General features: G+C 37.8%; 1 protein-coding gene across 4 annotated transcripts in view; it reads left to right on the forward strand.

The window, feature by feature from the left end:
- The window catches only part of CCDC7 (coiled-coil domain containing 7), a 289,089-nt gene that overhangs the window by 256,171 nt on the left and 18,383 nt on the right, over positions 1 to 14,535 (forward strand). For 2 of the 4 annotated variants that reach the window (XM_024765594.1, XM_024765623.1), the window contains 3 exons: positions 5,317 to 5,522; positions 6,249 to 6,379; positions 9,822 to 9,988. In XM_024765594.1, coding sequence (XP_024621362.1) covers positions 5,317 to 5,363 — 47 coding nt within the window. In that variant the 3' untranslated portion in view covers positions 5,364 to 5,522; positions 6,249 to 6,379; positions 9,822 to 9,988. Of the gene's footprint in view, positions 1 to 5,316; positions 5,523 to 6,248; positions 6,380 to 9,821; positions 9,989 to 14,535 lie in introns of those variants that run through there. The other 2 variants (XM_024765603.1, XM_024765612.1) reach the window with 2 other exon arrangements.

The following is a 14,535-nucleotide window of genomic DNA, read 5'->3' on the forward strand; positions in this document are numbered from 1 at the left end:
TTTGTCTGGTTTTCATATCAGGGTGATGGTGGCCTCATAGAATGAGTTTGGGAGTGTTCCTTCATCTGCAATTTTTTGGAAGAGTTTGAGAAGGATGAGAAGGATGTTTGATAGAATTCACCTGTGAAGCCATCTGGTCCTGGACTTTTCTTTGTTGGAAGATTTTTAATCGTAGTTTCAATTTCGTTACTTGTGATTGGTCTGTTGATATTTTCTGTTTCTTCCTGGTTCAGTCTTGGAATTTATTGATCTTTGCTATTGTTTTCTTTGTTTCTATTTCATTTATTTCTGCTCTGATCTTTATGATTTCTTTCTTTCTGCTATCTTTGGATTTTGTTTGCTCTTCTATCTCTAGTTCCTTCAGGTGTAAGGTTAGATTGTTTACTTGCGATTTTTCTTGTTTCTTGAGGTAGGCTTGTATACCTATAAACTTCCCTCTTAGAACTGCTTTTGCTGCATCCCATAGGTTTTGGCTCATCGTGTTTTCATTGTCATTTACTCTTGTGTTTCCCACTTAGAGAAGTTCATTTAGTATTTGTTGTAGAGCTGGTTTGGTGGTGCTGAATTCTCTTAGCCTTTGCTTGTCTGTAAAGATTTCGATTTCTCCATCGAATCTGAATGAGATCCTTGCCGGGTAGAGTAATCTTGGTTGTAGGTTCTTCCCTTTCATCACTTTAAGTATATCATGCCACTCCCTTCTGGCTTGCAGAGTTTCTGCTGAGAAATCAGTGTTAACCTTATGGGGGTTCCCTTGTATGTTATGTGTCGTTTTCCCCTTGCTGCTTTCAATAATTTTTCTTTGTCTTTAATTTTTGCCAATTTGATTGCTATGTGTCTCAACCTGTTTCTCCTTGGGTTTATCCTGTATGGGACTCGCTGCACTTCCTGGACTTGGGTGGCTATTTCCTTTCCCATGTTAGGGAAGTTTTCGACTATAATCTCTTCAGATATTTTCTCTGGTCCTTTCTCTCTCTCTTCTCCTTCTGGGACCCCTATAATGTGAATGTTGTTGCGTTTAATATTGTCCCAGAGGTCTCTTAGGCTGTCTTCCTTTCTTTTCATTCTTTTTTCTTTATTCTTTTCCGTAGCAGTGAATTCCACCATTCTGTCTTCCTGGTCACTTATCAGTTCTTCTGCCTCAGATATTCTGCTATTGATTCCTTCTAGTGTAGTTTTCATTTCAGTTATTGTATTGTTCATCTCTATTTGTTCTTTAATTCTTCGAGGTCTTTGTTAAACATTTCTTTATCTTTTCGATCTTTGCCTCCATTGTTTTTCCAAGGTCCTGGATCATCTTCACTATCGTTATTCTGAATTCTTTTTCTGGAAGGTTGCCTATCTCCACTTCATTTAGTTGTTTTTCTTGGGTTTCGTCTTGTTCCTTTATCTGGTACATAGCCCTCTGCCTTTTCATCTTGTCTATCTTTCTGTGAATGTGGTTTGTCTTCCACAGGCTGCAGGATTGTTGTTCTTCTTGCTTCTGGTCTCTGCCCTCTGGTGGATGAATCTATCTAAGAGGCTTGATGGAAGGGACTGGTGGTGGGTAGAGCTGACTGTTGCTCAAAGAGCTCAGTCACTTGACTGTTGATGGGTGGGGCTGGGTTCCCTCCCTGTTGGTTGTGTGGCCTGAGGCAACCCAACACGAGCCTACCTTGGCTCTTTGGTGGGGCTAATGACAGACTCTGGGAGGGCTCATGCCAAGGACTACTTCCCCGAACTTCTGCTGCCAGTGTCCTTCTCCCCACGGTGAGCCACAGTCCCCCTGCCCCCACCTCTGCAGGACACCCTCCAACACTAATAGGTAGGTCAGGTTCAGTCTTCCCTGGGGTCACTGCTCCTTCCCCTGGGTCCCGATGCGCACACTACCTTGTGTGTGCACTCCAGGAGTGGAGTCTCTGTTTCCCCCAGTCCTGTCGAAGTCCTGCAATCAATTCCCACTAGGCTTCAAAGTCTGATTCTCTAGGAATTTGTCTTCCTGTTTCTGGACCCCCAGGTTGGGAAGCCTGACGTGGGGCTCAGAACCTTCACTCCAGTGGGTGGACTTCTGTGGTATAAATGTTCTCCAGTCTGTGAGTCACCCACCCAGCAGTTATGGGATTTGATTTTACTGATTGGGCCCCTCCTACCATCTCATTGTGGCTTCTCCTTTGTCTTTGGATGTGGGGTGTCTTTTTTGGTGAGTTCCAGTGTCTTCCTGTCAATGATTGTCCAGCAACTAGTTGTGATTCTGGTGTTCTTGCAAGAGGCAGTGAGACGGTAGTATTATTTTTATGACTAATATTCCACTGTATATATACCCACCACGTCTACTTAATCCATTCATCTGTTGATGGGTACATGGGTTGCTTCTGTGTCTTGGCTATTGTAAATCGTGCTGCTATGAATATTGGGGCACATGTATCTTCTCCAATTAGTGTTTTTACTTTTTTCGGAATATATACCCAGAAGAGGAATTGCTGGATCATAGGGTAGTTCCATTTTCAGTTTTTTTCCGGAACCTCCATACTGTTTTCCATAGTGGCTGCACCAATTTACATTCCCACCAACAGTGTACGATGGTTCCTTTTTCTCCACATCCTTGCCAACATTTGTTATTTGTAGACTTTTTTGATGATAGCCATTCTGACAGGTGTGAGGTAATTTGTGTTTTTGATTTGCATTTCTCTAATAATTAGTGAGGCTGAGCATCTTTTCATGGCTTTGTGTGGACATTTTCACAATATTAATTCTTCCAATTCAAGAACACAGGATATCTTTCCATTTATTTGTGTCTTCTTTAATTCTTTTCCTCATTGTCTTATAATTTTCAAGGTAAAGTGTTTTTGCTTAAATTTATTCTTAAGTATTTTTTTCATGCTGTTGTAAAATGGATTTTTTTTCTTATTTTCTCTTTCAGATGTTTCACTGTTAGTATATAGAAATCCAACTGATTTCTGTATGTTGATTTTGTGTCCTGCAACTCTATTGAATTCACTTGTTAGTTCTAACTTTTTTTGTGGGTCATTTGGATTTTCTATATATAAAATCATGTCATCTGAAAACAACTACATTTTACTTCTTCCTTTCTGATGTGAATGTGTTTTATTTCTATTTTTTCTCTAATTGCTATGGCTAGAACTTCCAGTACTATTTTGAGTAGAAATGGTGAGAGTTGGCATCCTTGTCTTGTTCCTGATGTTGGATGAAAAAGGTTTTAACTTATCACCATTGAGTATGTTAGCTGTGAACTTGTCATATATGGCCTTTATTAGGTATATTCCTTCTATACCTAACTTGTTGAAAGCTCTTATCATGAATGGGTGTTGAAACTTGTTAAATTTTTTCTTCATCTATTGAATTCATTATACGATTTTTATCCTTAATTTTGTTAATGGGGCATATCACATTTATTGATTTGCTATATTGAATCATCCTTGCATCCCAGGGATGAATCCCACTTGATCATGGCTTATGATCCTTTAAGTGTTCTCTTGAATTCTATTTGCTAGTATTTTGTTAAGAATTTTTGCATGTATGGTCATCAGGGATTGGCCTATAATTTTCTTTTCTTATAGTGTTCTTCTCTGGCGCTAGAGTCTGAGGTGTGGGCATGTGCACATCTCCTGTGGAATCGAGGTCTAGGTCTCTGCAGTTTGCTGCAGTGACTTGGGGAGAGAGGGGAACTCAGCTACAGCATGGGCCCTGGGATGACAGGGTGCAGTAGTGACTTGGGCCCAGGGAGCAGGGTGCAGTAGCAGCATGGCATGGGGATGGTGTGTCAAAGCCCCAACTCTGGCCCAGGGAGGCAGTCATAGAGCAGCAGCAGTGCATCCAGCTGATAACCCATTAAAGCCAGGTGGGTCCAGATAATGGCTACAGAGTGTGGAGTACAGAGCAGCAGCAGCTTGGCCTGGCAATGGTGAGTCAAAGCCACAACCTAGGACCTGGGGTGAGGCTCAGAGCAGTGGCAGCTCATCTGGTTCCATAGGCAGTAAGGCGCTATGGCTTCCCAATCTCAGAGAATGGGCCACAGCAGCAACTGGGTCCTGGTGACAGGTCTTACTACCATGACAGCTCTAACCCTGGGGAGTAATGGGCGAGGGGTGTGGTAGCGGGGGGACTCTAGGCAGCTCCATCAGCTTGGGATTAGCACTGGTGCATATGTGGGAGTTCCCCATGGCAGTGAGGCTTGCTGGGGTTCTCCTCTCCTTTTCCTCATGGGGTGAAATTCCTCTGAGGGGATCCCTCCTAACTGGCCTGGGCTAGAAGATGAGGTGACTCAGGTAAAATGCTTCCTGCATTTTTTATGCAGCCATCCTTGATTTTGAGCTCCTCCGGATTTCTGCTGCTTTTTCTTTGTAGTACAGAGCTCTCCTAGAGCTATTTTCATTGGTTTGCAGTTGTTCGTTTATTATTTTGCTTGTTTGTGAAGGAGACAAGCATTGGGACCCCCTAACCCTCTATCTTGCTGACATCACCTCTATCATTATTTATTCAAAGAAATTATGCATCTTTTTTGTTCCTTTACTTTTTAAAGCATAATAATATATCTTGAAAATATTTCCACATCAGCACATCCAAATCAACCAAATTCTTTTTAAGTCCTTTATATCTGAGCATACCACAAGTATGTTATTATTGGCAATAAAAGTATATTACTTAACTAGGCCTCTGTTAAATGGGCACTTTGGTTGTTTCCAGTTTTCTTTCTATAACAATGTTGCAACATACATCATTGAGGTCAGTAGATAGTTTATAATCCAAGCTTGATGCCATCAGTTCAGAGATACGAGTCTTCCACCTAAAAGGAATTGCCACTGTTTCTTCCCTGAAACAGATTTCTTTTGATTCCTTTCTTTTGCAGCTCAGAAATTGACTTATTTAAAACTGATTTTTTGAAAAGCATAGATATATTAAGCATATACATTTTATGTATTCCAAAAAGCAGTATTCTAGTGAACTTGAACTTTTTGAAGTCCTCTATCAGTGCTTCTCAAAGTGTGGTCCCTGGACTGGCAGCCTGGGCATTAACTAGGAACTTACTAGAAATACAAATTCTTGGACCCCACCCCAGACCTATTGAAATAGAAGCTGTGGGGTTCAAGGCCACTAATTTGTTTAACAGGTTCTCTGGGTATTCTGATGCAGGCTAAAATTGGAGAAACATTTCTATAGAAACATAGGTAGTTAGATTTATGTACTCTTTTCCATTTCCATTGTTAATATTTGTATATAATATTCTGTTTTTCATGCTGTCACATATAATAAAAATTATATCAACTATAATTAAATTTAATAGAACTATTTTTTTAATCACACAATAATTTTCCTTTAAAGTGCCATATACTGCTACCGGAAAATCTCTACCCCACCCATACTTTTGAGAATAAATTAATTCTGGGCAAAATAAATAACATGAGCAAATTCGTCAAGACAGCAATGAAATTGCAAGAGTGGAAATAACACTGCCTTGAGTAGATGCTGCTCATTGAACAATAATGAGAAAGATCCTCAATAAACAGGGTAGACCCAGATCATGGACGGTAAGTTTGAATGGCTTTTTCTTTTTCCTAAGTTTGAAAAAGTTACAGTTGTCTTTTATTGAATAAATTACAACTGATAAAAATATTCACCTGATTCAAAATAGCAATGTTTAAACACTGCACAACCAATTTCAAAAAGGAAGGGAAATAAACATAAATGCCACATGACAATAACCTAATTGATATGTGTTGGAGCATATTCTGTGGAATTTGTAATGAGACAAAATACAAGTGATAAGAATTTTAAAGACATGAATCTTGCCAACCAATGTTAATAATATTGTTAATCTTATTATTATGATGTATAATATTGTATACATGTTTATAATAATGTATAATATTGTACACATATATGTAACAGTCAGTGTTATTAGCAATTTTAATAATAGTTAAGATATTATTTTTAACCACATTTTTACTGTGCCCTGGGAAGCATAAATATTATTGGATGAAACTGTCTATAATCCAGTCTGGATTATTACTGACATAGGTATTTAAACTTATAGAAAATCCTTTTGTACCTTGAATGTTACTATATTTCATCAGCAAGAATTAGAGCAGTTAGTAATAATATTAACCTAAGTATTTTGGAGTTATGTTTTGTATCAATATTTAATAAGGAAATTTGGATTTCTACAGAAACAATATAGAGTGGAATAAAGTTGATGAAATAGTGGCTATCCTCTATAATCTCCCATTATAAAATACTATTTATATTTTATACAGTAGTAAAAAAAAAAAGTACAACTTACGTGGCAAGAAGAAATCATCATTTGAGTGAGCATAAAGTATCAGTCAAGAGAAAATAAATGGAGGAATTCTTCACTAATTACTGATTCTCTGAAACTGTCCCAGAGGTAATATAAAAATAATGTGTATTAATAACTTTTGTGAGGGTTTTAGAGAGAATATATGCAGAAATGAATAGGAGAATTGTTGTTGCAAGTTGCCAATAATTGGATTGTGAGCAATGCAAATTTTATACTTCTCTCTAGAATTATTTTTCCAATGTAAATTCAGCATAGCAGTCTGATCCTATGAATGGTGATTGCTGGACCCAATCCAACTTCTCAGTTTGCTTCTGTGGACTATCTAGATAGCAGTGAATATAATTTATACATTAATTATGTTATCATTTGATTAAATGAGCTAATATATGTGCTAAATCAGTGCTTTTCAAGCCTATCTACAAAATAGGATTCACCTGGGGTGCTTTAAAAGCTACCAGTTCTCTGCCCCAGCCCCAGACCAATTAAACCAGATTCTCCTTAGGTGATTAAACTGTGCAGCCAGAGTTGAGCACCATGATACTTATTATTTGATGATATAAGGGAAATCAACTGATACCTCAGCCCATATACAAATGGTTGTGGCTGATTTTTTTTTTAATCCAGGTCTTGTAACTACTGGCCTAGTGGGGCCCAATAAATAAATTCAGTCTATATTGGGTTCACTTAAATGTTTCTTCTCCCAGACCACCTCGTTCATGGCAATTATGACTTCCTCTCCAAGCACTCCCCAACAGAATTTCCTGTGGTAATGGAAATGTTCTATATCTGTGCCTTCCAATATGGGAGCTATGAGCCATATGCAGCTATTGAGCTCTTAAAATGTTTGTGGCTCCTATACCGGACAGCACAACTCAAGAATTATCAGTGATCCAGCAACCAATCAGGACCTGGGAAGGCAGTGAGCTATCCAGAAGGACATATAGGAAACCTTTTTACTGATTAATGACCAGTACAACTAAATATATCTCCCAAGAGAAGTAGGAGCAGGAGTAGTATTTCAGCAGAGCTGTTGGATAAGATGTAATGCTTCTTAGGATAGCAGGATGGCCCTTAATATTGAGCAGACGATGTCAGTTTCAGCCACGGACTCTGAATAGCTCAAATTTGGCTAGGATTAGTGGGCAAAAGTGAGTAGGCTACAGCCTTTGGAAGGCTTTGGTTGCCTTCAAAGATAAGGCAAGTCTCATCCATTCTTGAGGAGGTCAGATAATTAGTAGTCAGGGCACAGTTATAAGAATGAATATCTAATGATCACTAGAAATTCAATAATTCCTTTGGTTTTATTGTGATTCACTCAAAACCTAAAAACTTTTAGAGATCATATTAATGCTTTAAGTAAACTGAAAACGGCACAGTATTTCTCTAGACTTCTGAGTACATTTTTTACTATGGTTGTTCTAAAAATGGTACTGCTAAAGAGAGATCTGGACTACCTAATCCAAAGTTTAATGTGAGGTCTGCTTTGTTATGTAAATTAGAATATCATCTTTATAAACAAGCTCTGTCCAGAAGGTAGTAGAATAATTTTTTGTTCATAAAAATTATGTGGGGGCTTCCCTGGTGGTACGGTGGTTGGGAGTCCGCCTGCCGATGCGGGGGACGCGTGTTCATGCCCCGGTCCGGGAGGGTCCCACGTGCCGCGGAGCGGCTGGGCCCGTGAGCTGCGGCTGCTGGGCCTGCGCCTCTGGAGCCTGTGCTCCGCGGCGGGAGAGGCCACAATGGTGGGAGGCCCGCGTATCGCAAGAAAAAAAAAAAAATTATGTGATCATTCATGCTGTTGAGGCTTATTCAGTTGGCAAGAGTACCTCTAGCATTCTGTTTTCTACTTGTCACAATCCTTAATTGAAATCATATATTGGTATCGTAAACATTCAGTTCCAAAATGTCTCATAGAGCTGGTCCAGGAGATTAGAGAGCAACAGGAGCAGATGGTAATCTAAATGTAACCACTTGATATTTTAGTATTTGATGAGAGGTAAAAATCCTTATTTTTCTTTTCAAGAACGTGAGATTACTTGGGGGGAGGGGCGTGGTTCAAGGAACATATTTTCCTCCTCTGTATATTGGTGGCTAACTTCTTGCACAGGGCCATGATTTCAGGTGCGGAGAGAGAGTAGAGTTTCCTAGATACCAGATTACACAGTTAGGTTCCTGAGGCAGGGGCATCATGCAATTGTTTTCTGATTTAGAAAACAATTCTCAGTTTGTTATGCTCCTCTCTAGGTCAGTGAGCACTGCAGTGGCAACTAAAATGGAATTTTTAAACAAGGTGTAGGCAGTAACTGTAACTTATAGGATATGAATTTTCAACAGAAATGGCTGAATCACTGGGCCAGGGAATAGGGGTATTGGTCATTAGAATCCAGGGTATTGATAGCTTCTTATTGAATGAAATCCTGGTCCATGCAGCTGCTTGACATTTTGAAGTCTATCATTGCTTTAATCGAATGGCAGGAACCCACAATTCAAGAGTTTCACAGAGACATAGACTGCTATCTCTGAACATACAGACTGGGAAGAGAAAAAGCATTGTGATTGTTCTCTCTCCCATACCTTTTCTACCTTCCTTTCACCTTCCAGACAGCCAGTGTGGTGCCTGAGTTGCAGATGGCAAGCTACAGGCTGGGTGCCCATGGTCAACTTTCTCAGTTCCCCAAAATACAAGCATAATTTCTATCTTAGAATTCCCAAGCCTTTCAGTTTGGGCATGGGTCAGAGTGGTAGAAACTATGTGTGGACAGGCTCTCATGTGTACATATAGTCTCATGGTTAAGTCTGTCTGTTCAGAGCATGTGTTCATCATCTGAGTCAAGGACACAAGTTCATTTAAATTGCTCAAGGTCGTAGAGCACATTAGCAGCAGATAAAGGATGGGAACCCATAAAATTGGACTCTATAAAAGTCCAGGATTTTAATCTCTAGTATATATCCCACCAAAAGGCCATAGTCCATAATAGCCAGCTTTACAATGTTATTTTAAAAAAATTATTCTGATATTTGTTTAAAATGGTAATTAAGACTTTATTTGACACTATTGCAGTAGGGGAAAAAGACTGAATTCAACTCTAAACATAGCAAAAACAGCTGGGGATTTATAGCCAATGAGCAGAGTAAGTGAGTGGATCAGTGGAAGTAACATTACTAAGAGGAGGCATCAGGGGTGGGGGATTCCTACTAAATTACCCTAACAGCCTTCTTGATGAGGGCAGGCCAAGGACAGGGCCAAGTATGAGGCCTACTTGAAAAGAGGTCTTAGAGGAACCCAACCAAAGTTTACTAAAGGAGGGATTTTTTTGTCAAGGTTCACCTAAAATGAATTTTTTAAGCATTGAGAGAAAGATCATTGATTGTGAAAACCTAACTCGCTAGATAATATTTTGAAAAATGCCATGCAATTAGTGTAGAATTTAATGATGAGAGATGCACAAAGCTGAAAGTTTTAGAAATGCTTGTGTGTATATTAGAAGTTCAATTAAATGAAAAATATAACAACTTGGTTTATTTTCAGAACGCTTCTTTACCATGTGGAACAAATTTGAAGCTAAGATAAAAGCCTTTGTTGCTGATGTTAAGAAAGCAGCTCTCTGTTGAAGTTCCAACTTGCTTCTATTCACTCATGTCCCTGTAATGCCTTCTGGTGTGGTGTAAAAGCAATTAAATGAAATTTGTGCTCTGCATGTCTCTAAAATGTCATAATTATTTGTGTCAATTATTTGCAAATCTATTCTTTATGATACTATATAGAGAAAAGTCACTGCTATACATATCTTACACTTCCAGATAGAGGAACTGAATTTAGAAAAGATTTTGCTTTACTTTTTTTCATATTAAAACTGTAAATTCATTGAAGAGATAAGAATAAAGTTATTATTTATGTAATATTTATTAAACGTAGTGAGACTGCAAATCATACTACTAGCTCGAGCTGAACTATAAAAGACATTATTTATAAATTCGAAGAACTTATTCTGTGTGGGAATGTTATTAATGAATATCAAGTATAACTGGTATTAGTGTTAAAGGAACATTGAAAAGAATAAGAGGAAAAAACTTGTAAATATTAAGTTAGTAGTCTAGTATCTTTATTGTTGCCTTGTTTTCTCTTTTGGTCTTGAGACAGATAGATTTTCATGACTGGTTATTATCTAATCATGTGCCTCTTTTGATGTGAAAATGTCTTTTATTTATTTTTAGAATATTTTTATCAGCTTCTAACAGTTCTAAATATTATTAATAAATATTTTGGTTCTTTATCTGTTTGAAAACTGAAATGAAGTAAAACTAAATAATACTCTTATGTATTTAATTAGATTTTTTCCAGAATCTAGAATTATTGCACCATTTCAAAACGTGCTTATGTTGATAGGCTACTGATTTAGTAAGAAAAATATCAATAGGTATTTAAATTTCTACATTTAAGGATCTTTTGACAGTAACACAATAATAGGAGGGGACTTTAACACCCCACTTTCACCCATGGACAGCTCAACCAAAATGAAAATAAATAAGGAAACACAAGCTTTAAATGATACATTAAACAAGATAGACTTAATTGGTATTTATAGGACATCCCATCCCAAAACAACAGAATACACTTTCTTCTCAAGTGCTCATGGAACATTCTCCAGGATCATATCTTGGGTCACAAATCAAGCCCTGGTAAATTTAAGAAAATTAAAATCGTATCAAGTATCTTTTCCGACCACAATGCTATGAGACTAGATATCAATTACAGGAAAAAAAAACCTGTAAAAAATATAAACACATGGAGGCTAAACAATATGCTACTAAATTACCAAGAGATCACTGAAGAAATCAGAGAGAAAGTCAAAAAATACCTAGAAAAAAATGACAATGGCCCAAAACCTGTGGGATGCAGCAAAAGCAATTCTACGAGGGAAGTTTATAGCAATACAATCCTACCTCAAGAAACAAGAAAAATCTCAAATAAACAACTTAAACTTACACCTAAAGCAATTAGAGAAAGAACAAAGAAAAAACCGCAAAGTTAGCAGAAGGAAAGAAACATCAGATCAGAAATAAATGAAAAAGAAATGAAGAAAACGATAGCAAAAATCAATAAAACTAAAACCTGGTTCTTTGAGAAGATAAACAAAATTGATAAACCATTAGCCAGACTCATCAAGAAAAAAAGGAAGAAGACTCAAATCAACAGAATTAGAAATGAAAAAGGAGAAGTAACAACTGACACTGCAGAAATACAAAGGATCATGAGAGATTACTACAAGCATCTATATGCCAATAAAATGGACAACATGGAAGAAATGGACAAATTCTTAGAAAAGCACAACCTTCCAAGACTGAACCAGGAAGAAACAGAAAATATAAACAGACCAATCACAAGCACTGAAATTGAAACTGTGATTAAAACTCTTCCAACAAACAAAAGCCCAGGACCGATGGATTCACAGGCAAATTCTATCAAACATTTAGAGAAGAGCTAACACCTGTCCTTCTCAAACTCTTCCAAAATATAGCAGAGGGAGGAACACACCCAAACTCATTCTACAGGGCCACCAGCACCCTGATACCAAAACGAAAGATGTTACCAAAAAACCCTGCAGGCCAATATCACTGATGAACATACATGCAAAAGTCCTCAACAAAATACTAGCAAACAGAATCCAGCAGCACATTAAAAGGATCATACACCATGATCAAGTGGGGTTTATCCCAGGAATGCAAGGATTCTTCGACATATGCAAATCAATCAATGTGATACACCACATTAACAAATTGAAGGATAAAAACCATATGATAATCTCAATAGATGCAGAGACAGCTTTCAACAAAATTCAACACCCATTTATGATAAAAACTCTCCAGAAAGTAGGAAGAGAGGGATCTTACCTCAACATAATATAGGCCATATATGACAAACCCCTAGCCAACATCGTTCTCAGTGGTGAAAAACTGAAACCATTTCCACTAAGATCAGGAATAAGACAAGGTTGTCCATTCTCACCACTGTTACTCAACATAGTTTTGGAAGTTTTAGCCACAGCAATCAGAGACGGAAAGGAAATAAAAGGAATCCAAATCGGAAAAGAAGAATTAAAACTGTGACTGTTTGCAGATGACACGATACTGTACACAGAGAATCCTAAAGATGCTACCAGAAAACTACTAGAGCTAATCAATGAATTTGGTAAAGTAGGAGGATACAAAATTAATGCACAGAGATCTCTTGCATTCCTATACACTAATGATGAAAAATCTGAAGGAGAAATTAAGGAAACACTCCATTTACCATTGCAACAAAGAATAAAATACCTAGGAATAAACCTACCTAAGGAGACAAAGACCTGTATGCAGAAAACTATAAGGCACTGATGAAAGAAATTAAAGATGATACAAACAGATGGAGAGATACACCATGTTCTTGGATTGGAAGAATCAACATTGTGAAAATGACTCTACTACCCAAAGCAATCTACAGATTCAATGCAATCCCTATCAAACTACAATGGCATTTTTTCACAGAACTAGAACAAAAAATTTCACAATTTGTATGGAAACACAGCAGACCCTGAATAGCCAAAGCAAACTGAGAAAGAGAAAACGGAGCTGGAGGAATCAGGCTCCCTGTCTTCAGACTATACTACAAAGCTACAGTAATCAAGACAGTATGGTACTGGCACAAAAACAGAAAGATAGATCAATAGAACAGGATAGAAAGCCCAGAGATAAACCCATGCACATATGGTCACCTTATCTTTGATAAAGGAGGCAAGAGTATACAATGGAGAAAAGACAGCCTCTTCAGTAAGTGGTGTTGCAAAAACTGGACAGCTACATGTAAAAGAATGAAATTAGAACACTCCCTAACACCATACACAAAAATAAACTCAAAATGGATTAAAGATCTAAATGTAAAGCCAGACACTATAAAACTCTTAGAGGAAAACATAGGCAGAACACTCTGTGACATACATCACAGTAAGATGACCCACCTCCTAGAGAAATGGAAATAAAAACAAATGAGGCCTAATGAAACTTAAAAGCTTTTGCACAGCAAAGGAAACCATAAACAAGACGAAAAGACAACCCTCGGAATGGAAGAAAATATTTGCAAACAGAGCAACTGACAAAGGATTCATCTCCAAAATATACAAGCAGCTCATGCAGCTCAATATCAAAAAAACAAACAACCCAATCCAAAAATGGGCAGAATACCTATATAGACATTTCTCCAAAGAAGATATACAGATTGCTAACAAACACATGAAAAGATGCTCAACATCTCTAATTATTAGAGAAATGCAAATCAAAACTACAATGAGGTATCACCTCACACCAGTCAGAATGGCCATCAGCAAAAAATCTACAAACAATAAATGCTGGAGAGGGTGTGGAGAAAAGGGAACCCTCCTGCACTGTTGATGGGAATGTAAAATTGATACAGCCACTATGGAGAACAGTATGGAGGTTCCTTAAAAAACTAAAAATAGAACTACCATATGAACCAGCAATCCCTCTACTAGGCATATACCCTGAGAAAACCATAATTCAAAAAGGGTCATGTACCACAATGTTCATTGTGGTATTTACAATAGCCAGGACATGGAAGCACACTAAGTGTCCATCGACAGATGAATGCATAAAGAAGATGTGGCACATATATATGATGGAATATTAGCCATAAAAAGAAACAAGGACCTAGAGTCCGTTATACAGAGTGAAGAAAGTCAGAAAGTGAAAAACAAATACCATATGCTAACACATATATATGGAATCTAAAAAAAAAAAAAAAGGTTCTGATGAACTTAGGGGCAGGACAGGAATAAAGATGCAGACGTAGAGAATGGACTTGACACGGGGAGGGGGAAGGGTAAACTGGGCCAAAGTGAGAGAGTAGCACTGACATACATAGACTACCAAATGTAAAATAGATAGCTAGTGGGAAGCAGCTGCATCGCACAGGGAGATCAGTTTGGTGCTTTGTGACCACCTAGAGGGGTGGGATAGGGAGGGTGGTAGGGAGACACAAGAGGGAGGGGATATGGGGATATATGTATACGTATAACTGATTCACTTTGTTATACAGCAGCAACTACACAACCATGTAAAGCAATTATACTCCAATAATGATGTTAAAAAAAAACCAGAATCTTTCACCTATAGGAACTCAGTATGTAATATATAGTCATTATAGATCCCAGAGACAGACTGAAAGTGGTTTCTTTGTCACCTCAGTGAAA

The sequence above is a fragment of the Neophocaena asiaeorientalis genome, unplaced genomic scaffold (genome assembly GCF_003031525.2).
Source record: "Neophocaena asiaeorientalis asiaeorientalis breed wild unplaced genomic scaffold, Neophocaena_asiaeorientalis_V1.1 scaffold217, whole genome shotgun sequence".
In the NCBI taxonomy this organism is placed as follows: Eukaryota; Metazoa; Chordata; class Mammalia; order Artiodactyla; family Phocoenidae; genus Neophocaena; species Neophocaena asiaeorientalis.